Source organism: Siniperca chuatsi, linkage group LG8 (assembly GCF_020085105.1).
Source record: "Siniperca chuatsi isolate FFG_IHB_CAS linkage group LG8, ASM2008510v1, whole genome shotgun sequence".
NCBI classification, from domain to species: Eukaryota; Metazoa; Chordata; class Actinopteri; order Centrarchiformes; family Sinipercidae; genus Siniperca; species Siniperca chuatsi.
The window spans coordinates 3385195-3402636 of NC_058049.1; the positions used below are offsets into that span (position 1 = coordinate 3385195).

Sequence of the window (17442 nt, forward strand, 5' to 3'; positions counted from 1 at the left end):
CTAACCAGGCCTTCAGGTGAAAAAAGGCACCGCATGAAAAAACAAAACAAGACACTGCATTGATGAGGGCATGTTGCTTCAGCATTCCTGGATGAAATACAGAAGGATGGTTTGAGGAACAGATCCATGAGTTTGGAGGCTTATCAGACACCAAAACACTGAAAACCGATTTATGATACTGTGGGACAGGAACTGTTTCTTGTGCCAGAGCACTTTGTATCAGCACCCCTGCCAATGGACCACTACCAGCGCAGTTGTCTCACTCAGTCTGAACACAGCCTAATACCCCTTTAAGCTCCACAAGGTGAGAATTGACAAAATGCACCAGTTTTATCAACCTAAATCACAAAGTGGAGATGTGATACAGAAAATAGGCCTCTCTTATCCTCTGGTATAAAGCATTACAGACTGACTGAGTTGGGAAATATGAGCATGCTGTGTGTATCTTAGTATTCTGACATGATAGGACTTTTGGAAGTTGGCACATTTGCAACAGGACTGTTTAGAGACTGCAGTTCAGCTTTATACCCAGGAGAGTCAGCAGAATGTCAAACAGGACGGTCCCACTGTGACCCTAACCGATTTTCTTCATCATTGTTAAGCGATGACAACCAGGACTTGTATAAGTAACTTGTAAGAACTTTATCAGTGTCAAACTCCGTTCTGCAAGTGTCTTTTTCGACACAAAACAGGACAAAACGTTATGTCCCCAGAGAAAGGACATACAGGTCAACACTAAAAGTGCTGTTGTCATTAAAGCCTTCCTTGCACTTTCAGGCCCCCTCAAAAACCTGGAGTAGCACCCAAGGGCTCTTAAATATAGACAGGTCAGTGTGATGTCAAGCCAGGAAAAGGACAATAGTCTCTCTCTGATCCTATTGCTTGTTTATCCTCAGCCTTCTTTGCCCACAGTGCTGGGGTCTTTTTGTCATTATTTTCATTGTAGTATTCCCAGAGGTGCTTACAGCTTAATATGTTTGTTGTTCAAAGAAAGAGGCTTTTGACTTTTATCAGTTTAGGTTTTCCTTCAACTTCTTAAAATGGAAAGAACATTGAAGGCCTTTTGACAATGTGTCCACTTTGTTGGCACATCCTTCAGTTGCTGATATTGATTGCAACACATCTAGACATATCTAAACACACTCGAGGCTTTCTTTATATAGAAAGTACTGTTCTTGATATCAGGGAGGATGTATTGTAACATTTTATGTTGTCCTTTAATGTTGACCTTTTCTCTAGTACCCCTGTCATGTGTTTACATAGAGCATGCTTTGCATGGTTTGGTTAAACTTTGGATCATTTAGTGCTTTAGGGCACGTGACCATGGGGTTGTTGTGCAGCTGTTTCCATGCAATTGTAGTTAAAATCACTGTAACTCGTCTCTGCTCTCATCTGTGTGATTTATTTTATGAGCAGATTAGTGCGGTCGAGGAGGCAAGAACGCTTGTCATTACCTCTGACCATTTAGTTTGTTCCGTCAACCTTTCCATGTTGTTTTGTCCACTTTAAAGCCACCTAGTTATCATAGGCACCCATAGTTTGTTTGCTTTGGACAGGTAAAAACAATACTATATTATTTTAAAGGGCACAAAATAAAAATCTGTACACTGAGAAGCCTGAAAGTTGAGGCTGGAAACAAGAAGTTACCTCAAAAACACAGAGAAAAAGGGCTTGATAGCAAAAATGTACTACTGCTTGAAATTTCCCTTCAACCAATACTTTGGTAGATTACAAGTTATCTCAGCATCAAGTGACCGGATTTGCATGAAATTTGCTGCAAATAGTCATGGTTCCAAGAGGATGTATCATAACGTTTTATGTTGTCCTTTAATGTTGACCTTTTCTCTAGCGCCATCAAGTTGACTTTGTACACAAGATATCTAAGGTGGTTTGTCTAGTAACGTGCTGAGAACATTCATGCATCCCAGAGGATAAACCCTTTCAATTTCAATGACCCCATTGCTTTTCCTCTTGTTCGTTCAGTCAAACACTTTCAAGTTTAGGGAGGCAGTCATGAACATTGCAGCCTCCAGGGGCAACTCGAGGGGCATCTCGCAGTTATCACACAATGAAATGTTACATTTCCAACAAATTACATGGCAGGCTAGAACGGTCTCCTGATGACATTTTGTTGTCGTACAGTGCACCACAAAGAAAGAATGGCAGCTAATCATGGTGTGGTACCAGAATATATAGTTTTGTGTTGTGTATCATAATATGCCTTTTTTAACCTTTTGTTGGATCACTCTGTGATTTTTCCCTTGATGCATTTGACTGTTTATGCCTTTTCTACTGTTACTTATTTATCATGTCTGCCAGACAAACCAGCAGAAGTACAGGTTTTATGAGGTGTGTGATTTTATTTATTTATTTCCATCCGTTCCTTTTGTGATGACTGCGAGCCATGTTCACTTTCAGCACCACTTTACAAGACATTGCTGGTTCAATGGACACCTATAGGTTAAATGTTATCATTACCTTGCTCAGATTTTCAATTTCCAGATTTAAAGCAGATATTTCAATTTAGTTCCCTGTCTCTAACTCTAGGCCCGTTCATGAATGTGACCAGTTTGTCCTCATAATCTGATATCAACTTTTCCATGTTATCCAGGAAATATGATAGCTCGCTCTGTGGCCCACTTTACATTTTGCTCAAAATGTACGTCAATTATTTCAAAAATATAGTTTTGGGGCACCCAGGTTGAGTCCTTACCGCAGCAGCCTGGGTTTGATTCCAGCCCGGGGCCCTTTGCTGCATGCCAACCCCCTTCCTGTCTCTCTTCAGCAGTCTCTATCTAATAAAGGCGAAATTTAATTTAATTATAATTTCAAAAGAGATAGCAGCAGACATCCTTATTTATCGTACTATCCCTCACAGCCATATAATTTTGAGCAATCATTCTCACAAACACACATGTTCACACAGCACACTGCTCTCTCTCTCTGTTGGTGCTTATTATCCTGCTCGCACATAAAATACAGTAAGCTGTTCAAGGCTAAATCTCTCTTATTCAAGATCAACACTGAGAGGTATGTTTTTATATGCCTGGGTGCTTCACAGTCTTCATAGACTGTGAAAACAGCAGTAATAAAGTAATGTGTCCTTATTTTTACTTGATATTTAATGTGAGCTTTTTGTTCCACTTTGTGTTTGTAAAAATGCCAAATGAGAACATAAATGTACAGTGACTTACAATGAGTGCAACAGTAAAATAACATGTGTTTACATAGAGCATGCTTTGCATGGTTTGGTTAAACTTTGGATCATTTAGTGCTTTAGGGCACGTGACCATGGGGTTGTTGTGCAGCTGTTTCCATGCAATTGTAGTTAAAATCACTGTACTCCTTTTTTTTTGTTTTATGAACAGATTAGTGCAGTCAAGGAGGCAAGAACACTTGTCATTACCTCTGACCATTTAGTTTTTTTCCAGCAACCTTTCCATGTTGTTTTTCCCACTTTAACACCACCTAGTTATCATAGGCACCCATAGTTTGCTTTGGTCAGGTAAAAACAATACTATATGATTTTAAAGGGCACAAATGTGCATGGAGAAGCCTGAAACCTGATGCTGGAAACAAGAAATTACCTCAAAAAAGGGCTTGATAGCAAAAATGTACCACTGCTTGGAAATCTGAGCATAAAACGTTTCAAAACCACATTCTGGGCAGATGTTTATTTTCATAGTTTCCCTAATATGTTCTTCAATGCCTGGTAAAGGGCATAATTATACTTAGATTATATATTATAGTTGTACTTGGCTATTGGCTACACCTTGTCAGGTGTAGGTCAGAGATTGTATACAACGTGTCTCCACTTCCTCCCACTGTACAAAAATGAAGCCAAAATATCCCCGATACGGGAGTGTGATAAGAACTACCTTAAATGACAGAAACCATCTTTGGGAAAAATTTATTTGATGTGTACTTTGAGTTTTTAGTTTGGCTCATGTCCTATCTGTAACATGGAGGGGGCGGGGTTTATGACCTGTACAGCAGCCAGCCACCAGGGGGCAATCGAGATTTTCTGGCTTCACTTTTAGGGAGCTGTCATGTCGTCCATCTTTATATACAGTCAATGGTGTAGGTTTAAAGTAAAGTTTGAAATCCCTTAAATGGGTTGGTGATGTGATTTTGGTCAGGTAAGAACAATTAAGGAATGTGACTGCCAGACAAGAATGACTTATGTCTAGATGTCTTTTGCAAGTCATGTAGCGTTTGAGCAAGAGTGTAAAAGTCTGAACTCTTGAGCTAGAAGTACTACTACCGAGATGCAATTTTTAAAGGGTCGGAGATACTTGTGAGCAATCGTCACCATTCAGCCCATTCTGGCAATGGTGCAAATGGTTTTCCATAGGACAGGACAGCATGGGACAAGGTGTTGTTTACCTTGATAACATGTTGGAGCTGTAGAGCCGGTAGTCTGCAGCTCTTCATCTAACAGTTCACCGTAGCTGTTTCATCTTATAATATTCCTTGCTGCAATATTTAAAACTGATCCACTGACCAAATAGTGCCAAATATGTCTTGTCTTCATATCTTATTCTGTTCGAACACTAACTAATTTCCACTAACTCTGTGACAAAAATCAATTGTATTTTCCATAGTTGCTTCACAAAAAAAAACTCCTGTTGGTTGCCAATGTAAAGCTTTTAATGTGAAGCAGCAGCAGGAAAATATTTGCTTTTGCAATTAACACAGCTCAGATATAAACCCCAATATGGCTGGAAAACAATCAGCAGGAACGCAGGAGTGAAATTAAACTACGAACCACAGAGATTCAGTTAGTAACTGCATTATCACTAACATTTTTATGGAGACGAATAATAAAAAATAAAAATAAAAAATATCCATAGAGCTTTTAGAAAGCATAAAACTACAGCTTTTCATTTAAAAAATAATAATTATGAATTAATCATTTTAAAAATCATATCTGGTCCAAAATGAATGTTTTGTTTATCTCCGCATAAGCTGGCTGACGTTTGGTTTCCGTTTCTAACGAGGCTTGTGAGCCAATATTATAACAACTGGTATCACATGGAATCTCTGCGTCGTCAGCAAGTAGCCTGTTAGTGTGGGGAAAAAAACAGAAAGATGGTTGTGTTTGACGGTAAGCGCCCGCCTTCACTACAGTACCCATCACAAGCCCTCGGCGACATAAGGAGCAAGACCAGGGTGAACACTGGTTCAACTTTTTCCCGTTGGAGTCAGCTAGAGGAGCTTCAAGGGCTGAAAAGTTTAGTGAAAGACACAACATTTACTGCTACTACTTGAAGATCTCAGCTTTTTTAACTCATCACAAACAAATATCACACAACTTGATTCATGATTTTGATATACAGTATATTTTGTGCTATCCGTCTGCTGTTTGTAACTCGGTGTTGTTAGTGCCTAAAAAAGATTTTTGATCTCTTTGAGGCTTTCCTGGTTAAATAAAGGTTAAATAAAAATTAAATAAATAATCACAGTCCAAACTGATTACAGCCCTTCCAACAGACTGTCACCTCCTGATTAAATGAAGCTCACACATGCTCATAGGGGAGAGTTGTAATGACAGCTTCTGTTACCTTGTATTTTTTTTAACTTCAAACAACCATGAGCCACTATAAATTGAATTGGCATGGCCAAAGGTTTTGACTGCTCTTACAATGTATCCCAAGGGTTGAATTAATCTATTTAATTTCCAAAGAAATTCTAGTCATATGTAGAGGATCTAGAAGTTAGTGAGTTTGTAATTGAAGAGCAAGGAAATGTTTGTACTTTTCGACAAGCCCCCACTAGATGTACCCCCTCCTCAGGCCCACATATAATGTTTCTTAGTCAAGTTAAAATTACTTTTATTTTGTGCTGGTGCCATGATGACTCATATTGGCTTGAGGTTTATTCAAAGGACTGTTCTGAAAATTAAGGTACATTCCACGACACTTTACTTTCCTCTCTAACTACAAAAAAAGTCTGTCAAACCCCCTGCCAAGTTATCCTCCTTCCTAGAATATACTTGTGAATATTAGAGAAGGTGTTTTAAATTCCAGCTTGTATTGTTTTAAAAAATGTTTCTTGCATTGTAATTATTAAGGATGCAGATTATCTATATACATTAAGGAACATTAGGAATGATTTAAATGAAATGATGATTTATCAGTTACTCATTTATCAATTATTAGTATGATTATGCTTAGTAGCTGTGTTAAGTAGTGCTGCAACTGACAATTATTTCCATAATCAATTAATCTATCAGTTGTTTTTGCAATTAAGGAATTATTCACTTTGAAAATGTCAGAAAATGGTAAACAAGACTCCACAGCCATGCTAGCATCTCCGTCAGGCTGTTTTTAAGGTTGTGCTTTGAGTAAAATGTTAACATGCTCTCAATGAAAATGTTGGTGTTAAGCAGGTAAACTTGGTCTACTTCTTACTTTAGCATGTTAACATTTGCTAATTAGCATTAGACACAAGTAACGCTTACGCTGATGGGAATGTCATCAGTTTTGCAGGTATTTGGTTATAAACAAAGAGAAATTTTGACCTGGTAATGGCACTAGATGAAAAGTCAGTAGATCACCAAAGTTATTACAATTCTTCTGATGAGGAACATGAATGTCTGTACCAAATTTCACAGCAATCCATCAAGTATTTGTCGTGACATGTCAACTTCATGATGGGGCTGGACTAAAAGTCATAAGGATCCATTCTCTGGGGACCATGAATTTCATAGCAATCCATCTAATAGAGCTCATGATATAATTAATTCTAGACCAAAGTGGTGGACCGAACACCCAACATCGCCATCACTAGACCTACCCCACTAGCATAATGAAATGTTCATCACGATTTCCCCGCGCCCACGGTGATGTCTTCAAATGTCTTGTTTTGACCAGCCAATAATCAAAAAAAGTTATCAAATTTACAATGATACAAAATAGAGAAAAGCAGTATATTCTCACATTTGACAAGCTGTAACCACAGAATGTTTGGCATTCTTCCTTGATAAACTAATGGACTAAAATGATAATCGATTAATTTTATTAATTTCCTGTCAACCCACTAATTGAACAATTAACTAATCCTTACAGCACTCGAATAAGCAGAATTTGCTGTGTAAATCATTCCGTTACCGCTATTACAGTAACTTAGCTCTTCTAGTTGAATGGATGTGCCTTGTAATCCTTCTCAGGACATGTCGTTGACCTTACAATGACACCAAACCAGTTACAGCTTCATCATTCCTGTCATGTCTTGTTGCCGAAAAGGGTTCAGTGCACTGACCACCGTCTGTTCGATCAGAGAAGAGTTTTTCCATCTTTGTCTGCTCATTGGAGTGAGGAGAATCGCTGATTCAGCACGGTGATGACATAGTGGGAGAGAGAGAGGTGAGCCAGAGGTCATGTTGAAATGGAGGGAAAGCAGGAGGGTTGAAAGAAATGGCAGAGGAGGTGTGTTTGATGCCAAGTTAGTGATCGTTAGGGATCATGGCTGTTTAGTTAAATTATATACTCTGCTGGCAATGACGAGACTCCATCAGAGAAATTGCAAATCAGCATATTTAAGAGTTTTATAACTTTGTCTTCCTTTTGCACCATCATGGTTTGTAGATTTGTCATTGACAAGGTGGACTGACAGATAAACTGTCCTGTGGTTGGAAGATCACAGACTCCTAAGATCATCAGGAAAGATGGTGTCCATGAACAAAACACTAAACCCTCACATGTTCATGGAGTGTTGTCAATTGTCCCTGTAGGGCACCTTCTGTAGTAGAATAACCATTTTAATTTCTAAAGGGCCCTGCAGCAACACATTTTATAGTAGCCAACAGCAACACCATTACAGGATTTATATAAGATGGAATAATCACATCTGCAAAACTGCAAAAAAATTTATTAAGGCAAAGTCATTCTGCGCTCGCATTTAATGGGCCTTCATTTATTAACTAAATTCATCACAAGACGAGATGCGTCAGGATCTGGGGGGGTGACCACCTCTTTAATATCCTCAGGAAAACCTTGATCTTGCTAATCTGTTGAGGCATTTAGGTTTGATCTGCTCAAGGGAAGTTGTCCAACGTTGTCCAAGTTCTTGTTTACCTTTGATTAAGGTATTGACAGGAAACGGGCACGGTTTGGGATTGGTCATTTGCTGTCATTAATGTGACCTATTTATTTTACTGGCTGCTGTTTTTTTTTTTTTTACTTTTGCACCATTTGAGCTTTTTTTCTGGAGTGTCAGCAAAGTTTAATCTAGCTGCCGCTGCTGCTGGCTCCGTGCTGAGTAGATCCACTCCTGGCTAATTAACATTAGCATATGCAGACCTTGACTGCTCACTTGCTGTTGGTCCCAGTGAAAACAGCCTGGGAGTCTGCTGGGGAGACCAAGCTTCCCTCCATCTTTAATGAGCTACAGTCCACTGAGCAGCAGATCAGCCAGCTCTGGGTGTGCCAGATGAAAATCAGCTCCCATGCGGCAGAGCTGGAGGCAACCAAGTCCTGTGGCTCCGTCCTGCTTGGTGACTGCTGGCGGCAAGGTGAAGAAATGACACAGTAGGACACCGTCTACATCCTGGTTGACTGTGGAGAAGAGGAAACCAAGACCCTCCCTACCAATCTTTGATCCAACCACAGAACATCCCCTACTGCTGACTATAGCTTTGTGGCTCTGGAGGTAATTGACTCCACCTAGCTGAGGAGCTGTCACTCCAAGTGGATTTAAAAGTTGTGGGCTCAGTTCAGAAACTGCCTGCTGACAGTCCAAAGGCAGCCAGACCCCCACTTCCCTCCTTCCCTCTGAGTCTGTCCTTTCTTTTCTTCCAGCTACTTATTTGAACTGGCGTAGCCTGCCCAGTGTGTCTGTTGATGCTGGTGGGTGTAAAGATAAGAGCTCATAGTTTCTAGTTGCTTGATAGTGTGTTGTCCTCAAGACTTTTAGACTTTTCTAAACATGGTTGCTATTGTCTTAGCAAACCCTGCATTTCGTCTGGGACCTTCGCCTGTCTCCGGGTTAAGCGCCACATTAAGTTCCCTTCCAGCTCTCCACAACTGGCTCATGGCTGGTTGTGCCACTTTCCACGAAGCATCAATTCAGTGATTTGTACATGAAAAGATGTCTAGACGTCTTATCTGCAAATTTGAGGCAAGTGGTTGAAAAGTGGAAGCTTTCTAGATGGCTAGGTTACACATATAAACGTTGTTTCAACAGCATTACTATATTTCAATGTGTAGTTAGGACCTGCTTCACAGTGAAAAACCATTACAGTTTCATTACAGTGCTGTTGAAACAATGGTTATATGTAAACTAAACATCTAAAATAACTTAAGACATTAACTTTAGCCAAATTTGGCTCGGTTTTATCCTATGTCTAGACTAGAGGGCTTCACAGGTCCACTTTCTGGGTTTCTAGTATCCAAGACCCAAGTCTCGCCAGGTCCAAATTATATTCAGTCTTAGGGTCTGGTAGGATCCTGTTCTATTGTTGTGGGTCTCAGGACTAGGTCTCATTATGTCTGATACCTGAGTGGATCCAAACAGACTTTCTGTCAGCTCTGGTCGCATTGTGTGTCATAATCATCACAGGAGAAAAATGCGTTTTGACGCAAGAGTAAGAGTGAACTGTGAACTGCAGGAAAAAAATACATTGCTGCTCTTTTAGACTACGGCTACTTGTTAGATGGTGGTCAGTCTTGCTGCCACCAGGGTTAGTGTTCTCTCTGTCTCTGGATCAGTTTGGCTCGACTGCACTTTGGATCGGCTCTGATTATCCTTGTGTCCTTTTTGGATGAGATCTCTTTTGTTTGTTTTTTAAGAACGAATTTTTTCACATCAGGTTGAGGTAGATTTTCCACAGGTCTGTTGTATGTGTATGTATTCTGACCTGCAAATCGCCACACTCGTATTCATAACTATAACTTATTTTTGAGATGCCCTCAGGAGGGATGGTTTGTGTCAACAATAGTCATGGCATGAGAACGTGGTCGGATGTTGATGCCAGATTTGTTCGCTTTCCTGTACTGACGTCCACACACAGATTTGTGTTAGTCCCACTATCAGGAATAAATAAAGCCAGCCTCATTCTTTGTATCCTGCAGGAACTCAGGTGCACAGATTACTATTTCTACATAAATGAGCGAGATACCAAGTGGATCACTTATACGTTTATTCAGAAGCTGTATTGAAATAGTCATAATGGTTGTATTTGGTTTGTAGTGGGCCTTGCTATCGTGTAGTGTGTTCTCAGTGTCAGGGGATTTACAGATGTATCTCCCAGTGGTCAGACCTTTTGATCGAAATCTTTGATGAGCTATTGGATTCAAGCCTTGTTATTATTAAGAAGAAAATGCTGCAATTCAAGTGTGTCTTTTTAACCTAAATGAGCTAAAGAGGGTTATTCACACCTCCATCTCCTCTCGTTTTGATAATTGCAGCTTTACTTTCTCTGGTCAAAGCTTAAAACAAAGGTCACTGTATATAATTGTACATTATTTAAGTGAGTTTCTTTTCATGGCTTCCTCGTCTTCACAGAGACTGAACTCTGCAGATGTCATGCCTGACCTTAAAGGTGCACTGTTGATAAGGCCACTCATTCACCTTGCTTCTGTCAAACACTCCTGACTTTACCCAGCATCATCACATTTTCTCCTTCTCTGACTTCTTTGTCGTTCTCTGAAGGGGTGTCTCACTGTGTAGAGTGCTCTCTGGCACACACCAAAGCCCCAGCAAGCTGACGGGAAGAAAGTGAAGTATTTTCTCTTTGTTTCTGTAAGATCAGAGGTTGTATGGCCAAATTAATGTTCTCTGAGTGTTCCCTCTTCAGCCCTTTGAAGCTGCCTGATTATCCACGTCCTGCCTCTCTCGGGTGGCAGTAGCCAGGCTTTTAAAGTATTTCTGATTCTGATTTTAGCTACAGCCTTGCAGTTCATTTGCTATGAAGGCTCAGCGCATTCTTAAGGTATGCGCTGCTCCTGCCCGGCTCCCCCCTCACCATCCTCCTTCATTGTTGCGCCTGCCTTGTTTGATGGCTCAGAAAGCTTCAAATGTAGTTTGAAGAGCACCCTTCAATGGCAAGGGCCTTTTCCTAGAAGTGACAGTTTACTCCCCGGGAGCGTATAGCGGCAAGCTGCTTTTGCCGTACTTGAAAGCTCGACCTTGCCGTCGCCCCATAGGTTAATTTGACATACTTTGTGAACACGCAGCAGCGAGCAATTGATTATGGTTCAAAGAGTCTTTTATCAGCTGCTGGTAATGGGTGTCCGAGGTACAGAGAGAACAAGAACACCTGACTTGTCCTCTCCACTCACTACGGAGAAGATGCTAACAGACAGAGCGAGACATGAAGTGTGTGTATTTGTGTGTGTGTGTGGCAAGTCAAGCAGGTCTCTTTTCAGGTGTGTCCATGCGTGTAACAATTTTGCCTATTTCAAGGCAGTGCAGTGTGTCAGCAGGAACGGAAACACACACCTTGGTTGTGACAACGCAGCCAACGTCGGAGCGGGCACTTGTTTTGTCCGAGCACAGCTGCCCATCGTTGTTCCCTGCCCTGTTATCTACTGTAGTTCTGATTTTCCTGCCAGATCTGTGCAGCAGAGTAGATGAAAATGAAGAAACTGTCTTTGCCTTTTTTCTCTTCTACAAGGCAGCCCTTTCCTCATCTAGCTCTTCTATTACACATGATCATTCTTGTGTAACAGGTATGGATGGGTAAAATGAGAAAAGATGCTCTTTGCCAGAGAGACGGTATTATTAAATTCTTTTATCACCAAAATCAAAAGAAACCTGATTCAATTCGATTTCCAATTTGATTCGATTCAATATCGATTCGGTTAGGGATATTTTAGTAACAATACCAGTTTTGCTTGGATATGACTGAGATTCTCAGAGAACTAATGCTGTAAATTGTACATGGAACCCTCTAACCTGGTGCATTATTAAAAATATTAATGTTTACATTAAGAATTGACCTTTTAAATCACCTATAACAGAGCTGATATTTCCATTCAGACGTCCCAGTGTTTCCCCAACCATTACATTATTAATAATTATATAGATATTAAGAAAAACAACTTGACATTTAAGGTTGAAATAATTTCCCTTAATCATCAAGTATTGCATGTCTAAATGTTGTGCTGTTATTTCCGTGTTTAAGACATATATTCAATCTCTCACCCAAATATGTTGGGTGGTGTTGGAGCTTCAGAATCACTACAAGATCTACTTTCTTACGTTGGGTGCTCAGTTTTATATATTAGTAAAAATACTGGAAGCTCATATCAAAAAGAACAAAGTTAATCCTGAAAAGCATTTGGCAGTGTGATACGAAAATTCAACACTACTCAGAAATCATTCATGACAAATGACTTTTGCAAAGTTAGTGTTTTAAACATAAAAGACCAAATGTATGTATTTTTTTTAACATCCGACATTTTCGCACAAAAATTAAAGACATTTAGTGTGCTGGGAAACAGTACTGTTTTTTCTCACTCTCTTTATCCCCATCGAGTCTAATTTGTTTAGGTCTTATACCACAATTCTACAGATCTGTAATAAGACATACCTCGGGGCTACGGGTGTGTTGGAGTTTCCCCAAAACAAAGATGTCTCTGCAGTTTTCTGTTATACAGAGTTGAAACTTAAGTCCATTTCCTTTATGAATTTCCTATGCAACAGCCTGTAATGAACCCAGTAATGAATACAACAAATTGTACATTTATATCATTGTAGACTCTGAGTTTCTTCACCTACTTGCAAGACTCATGGAGAAGGGAAAGTAGTCTTAACTCCAGCAACACTTACAGAAGTAATTACAGTAGTAAAAAAGTAGTAATAAGAACAACTCTATTGTCAGACCAGGTTTCGGCTTGTAGCCTTCATCAGGGTCAACATACAACACTTTACAAAGAACATTTAAATAAGACTAGTATGAAAAAAAAAGTTAAAAAAATTACACGTGTATACACATATGCAGCAACCAATGGGGGTATTCACACGCATGTGGCTTTTGGATGGCTTTAGCAAATTCCTGAACTGAAATGTAAGGGGTTTTCTAATGATGGATGTAGGTGACACTATCTGTGGTCCATAAACAGGAGGGGTGCATCCATGGGGAGGTACCCTAACTAGTATGGAGGATGTTTTTACCAAAAATGTGCCTCAGTATGTGTGTATGACCTACTATGAAAATGTCTCAAAATGCTGAGATAAGAAAAAAAGAACCAGCAATGAACAACATTACGAAAGCACGCAGATGAAGGATTTTAAAATATTAGCTGTGATAAATACTCAAGATGGTCAAAAGCTTATACAGAGAGTGAGACTTTTAAGTTTAACCAAAATTAATTTCTTAACTTTCTTAACGTTACAAAGCTCTCTCTCATTCTGTCTCTGTGTTTGTCCCCCTCCAGGTGCCCTCGCCATCCTGATACCGGAGTTGGACCTCGTCATCTCATTGGTCGGCTCGGTCAGCAGCAGTTTCCTGGCGCTGATCTTTCCTCCCATCCTCCAGATTTTAGCTTTTCACACAGAGGGCCTGTCGCCACTGGTGACAATTAAGAACGTCGTCATCAGCCTGATTGGGTTGGTCGGGTTCCTCACAGGAACCTACATCGCCATCGAGCAAATCGTCGCCCGTAACGGACTCAAACATGAAGAGATGTTCTCCTCTTACATGGTCCAGTGAAATGACTGTTGGCAGGTGGAAGTAACACACCCAGGCCATTTAGCAACCATTTTAGGGCACATTTTTATGTTTTTCTTCTTTGATTTGCTGCTGTTGGAAATGGTGGCCATTTTAGGATTAATCTACCACATGTTTAAGAATTATGAAGCTGTAAGGATTCGTGGTACTTGGTGTTGTGTTTCATGTTGTATCTGACATACATGACTAGTGGCAGTTACTCACATTTCATCAAGTCCAGCCATTTAGTGCAATATACTGATAACATAATTATGATAAAAGCAAAATCATTCCTTCAGGTAGGAGATACCTTGAAATGATTTTAAGAGAATAGAGGGTTTTTAGAGGTAATTTATCATTTTGACAGCCTGAATATATTGATGTGTTTTAATATTTCAGTCAAAACATCAAACTACCTCACAAAGGTTTGAAACTTTTTTAACATCCAGATTAGACAATGTTGCTGAAATTGTGTGATCTTGTAACCCTCAGCCCTCACAGCTTCTCATTTACAGCTTTTAGATTTTGACCAACCACCCACCATTTAGGAAAAAGGGGGGGGGGGCTACATTTTTTTGTTGCACTTTGATTTATGCCTTATTCAGTGAAACGGCGCACTGCTTTGACATAGACAACACATCACACAAACTTTAAATCAAGTAACTGTAACTTTAAAATAAGTGGCAGATTTTATTTTATAACAAAACCTAGAACAAAAAAGGGTTGGGTGTCGAAATGGTTCTGAATTGGAGCCAGTTCCAAATTAATAAGAACCACTGATTCTTTAGGAATTGTGCTTTTCGATCTCACTTATCGAATCCTGACAGCAAGATTAGGACCTGCTGCCCCTCGGTCTACATCACAAATGTCCGAGCATGTGTATAGTGTTTACAATAGTGCTTAAAAGTACGGAAGTAAATTACATTCACAGAAGGATAAAATAGGAGTCCTTATTGTGTAATTCTGACTTCCGCATCTCATAATTATGACTAAGTATCTCATAATAATGAGATCTTCATCTCATAATTCTGAATGTACAGATCTTGTTATCATGAGTCTTATCATTTTAGCTGTAGGAACAGAGGTTTTAGGTTGTAGCAGATGGGATTGGCTATATCTTTCCTTGACTTTTGTCTTTTATCAGTGTAATCTTATACACAACAACTCATAATATCAGGCACTACATTAGCATCAAGTGATATAACACTGCTTTGTGTGTGTGTGTGCCTGAATATTACCAACATGAACTCAATTGCCATTTAATTTTTACTTCATTATTCAAATACTGACATACAAATCGTGTACGATTCTTGGGTTAATGAAGTGCACTTATGTACAAAAGTACAACCAAGCAACAAAATCTTTTCAAGAAGGGAGGAAGTATAACAGTGCAGCATTTTTGTCTGTAGTCACAATGCCCTAAAATCACTTAATGCTACAACATCTGGCTCAAGTAAAACTCAATTAAAATAAAAATTTTGACATTTAACTTGTTTGTGACAGGATGAAGAATATTTATATTTTAATGTATGTTAGGTAATAAAAGTGTTTTTTACTGTTTTAGTTGCTATTCTTGCGAAAACAACAAAACCAGGATCTGATAAGAACGCAGATCGATGAGCACAAAGAGAATCAATAAAAGCTAACTGATACAACCCTTGAACAAAATATATCAGACTTTAGAAACTTAGTTGTAGTGTGTTTATGTAGGCGCTCTTCTGTGTAACACCTTTTTTCTTGTCTTTTAAACTTATTTTTTTGATCCGATTATTTTTTTAATGTGTTTTTATGTTTTAATGTTTTAACTAAATTAATGGTTGGGTATTTTTGAATTATTATTTTTTAATTCAACAGCATGCATTTTTAAGACTTACAACTAACGTTGAAAATGTTATTTCGGTTTAATTACAGAGAGGCTCTGCAATATAATGTAATATGTATGTAATATAAAACACAAGTTTTAGTTACAAGCTGTAGGTATTATATTCATAAAATAAACCCCATCTATCGACAAATACCGACACGTACTGTAAGTTCATTCTAAAGCTTCTGTACTGTTGTGTCTTCAGTGATTATGTGGCAGTATAAAGAGAGCTTGGTATTGGTAAAAGTAGGTATTTATCAGGGGTCAAAACCGAAAGCTATGAGCCTTATGTGTAAAGGATTTGTAGTAGCTGTTGGTTTGAATCACAGTTGAAGTTTTTGTGTAAATAACCATTTGTTGCACATGTAAATGTCTGCTCACACACACAAAATGACAAAATACCCGTTATTCTCCGTCCATATTGATGTTATGTGCTAAAACAGTTTAATGAGATTTTCTCAGTATTTCCCACTGGACACTTTAAGAGGTGAATGAAATGATGATGATGTGCAGCTACCCAAAGAAGACTACTTTCACTTTGCTCGCTTTCATTTAGGGCTGCAACTAATGATAATTTTAACAGTTAGTCAGTTAATCAATTCTTTATTTTTTTAATTAATCAATTGAACAAATGCTTATTTCAGGTTCCCAGAGCCCAACACATCATCCTCCAGTTAAACTTGTTTTAACAACAGTTTAAAAAGCTCCAAATCCTCAGATTGGACTGAGACTGGAACCTACAAATATTTGAGGTTTTTATTTGATAAATTAATTAAAACCGGTTTTCATTTTAGCAGTCTTTCATTTCTTTATTCCTTGCTTTATTTCATTCCTTATTAAAAGTGAGAGGTCTTGGCCAAGTTTTACCATTCATATCAACAGAAATATATCCAGAAATTGAATTTAAAGATGCACAGAAAGAGACGACTGTACATCAGGTCAGCTAAACTACGGAGCAATTCCTCCCTCAGCCAATCACTGTCTTCTGTTCGGTTTGGCAGATATTACAGCAGCAAAGACACACTCCGAGGATAAAGTGAAGCCCAGCTACAGTGGTCTGTTATTACTCCTCTGCAATCAGAACCATCAGTAATCAGAAAGTTACCACTTCAGAGATTCTCACTGAATTTGGAAGACCAATAAATGTGGAGGGCTTTAGGTTTATATTTCATGTCATTTATTTGCCCCACAAACTACTGTAACACGGCAGAAATGACCTTGAAACATAAACTAGCATGTAAAAAATGTTCTGTAAAGGTCACAGATAACCGATGGCATAGGTGTAAATTGGTCTTTCATGCTTTTAGGTTGTGGAAAGTCTTCTTTACAAATAAATGTTATTTTGTATGAAGGGTTTGCAAAAAAAGTCATGTTTTATACATGGAGAACAAAACGCTGTACAATGGTTCAACCAGACTGACAACTGAAAGGGCAGAAAGAGACAAAAATCCTTAAATACGAATATAAGAAATCAGCAGTCACTGGTAAAAGAAATTGGAAGCTTAGCATTAAAATCTGTGCAGATGTAAATGGGAACAGGTTCCTGTTTCAGTGTCAAAGCACAATAATATCTATAACAAGCTGGAATTAACAGACGTGTTGCTTTAGCAAAGCTATTCTTATAGAAATAGAAATAGTAGGTTAGTCTACGGTTAGCACTACTGGAAAACAAATAAAAATTGAGTATCTGGGGGGGAAATGGTTACAACAGTATTCTCCCCTGTCATGCAACACTGGGGATATCGACTGTGGAAGTTTTAATCATTTAATTATTCTAAAACTCTTTCAAATGTAAATTTTGTGTATATTTATACTGTTTTTATCTGTTAAAATAGCCATTATTGATTGAAAGATGAAAAACATCAATATAACAGGTGACTCCAAACTTGAACGGTAATATATATATATATATATATATATATAT

At 38.7% G+C, this 17442-nt stretch overlaps 1 protein-coding gene across 2 annotated transcripts in view; it reads left to right on the top strand.

Moving 5' to 3' along the window:
* slc36a1 (solute carrier family 36 member 1) overlaps positions 1-16311 on the top strand; it is a 46312-nt gene extending 30001 nt beyond the window's left edge. For both annotated transcript variants that reach the window (XM_044204584.1, XM_044204583.1), the window contains exon 12: positions 13383-16311. In XM_044204584.1, coding sequence (XP_044060519.1) covers positions 13383-13657 — 275 coding nt within the window. In that variant the 3' untranslated portion in view covers positions 13658-16311. The remainder of the gene's footprint in view (positions 1-13382) is intronic.
* The last annotated feature ends 1131 nt before the right edge of the window (positions 16312-17442 follow it).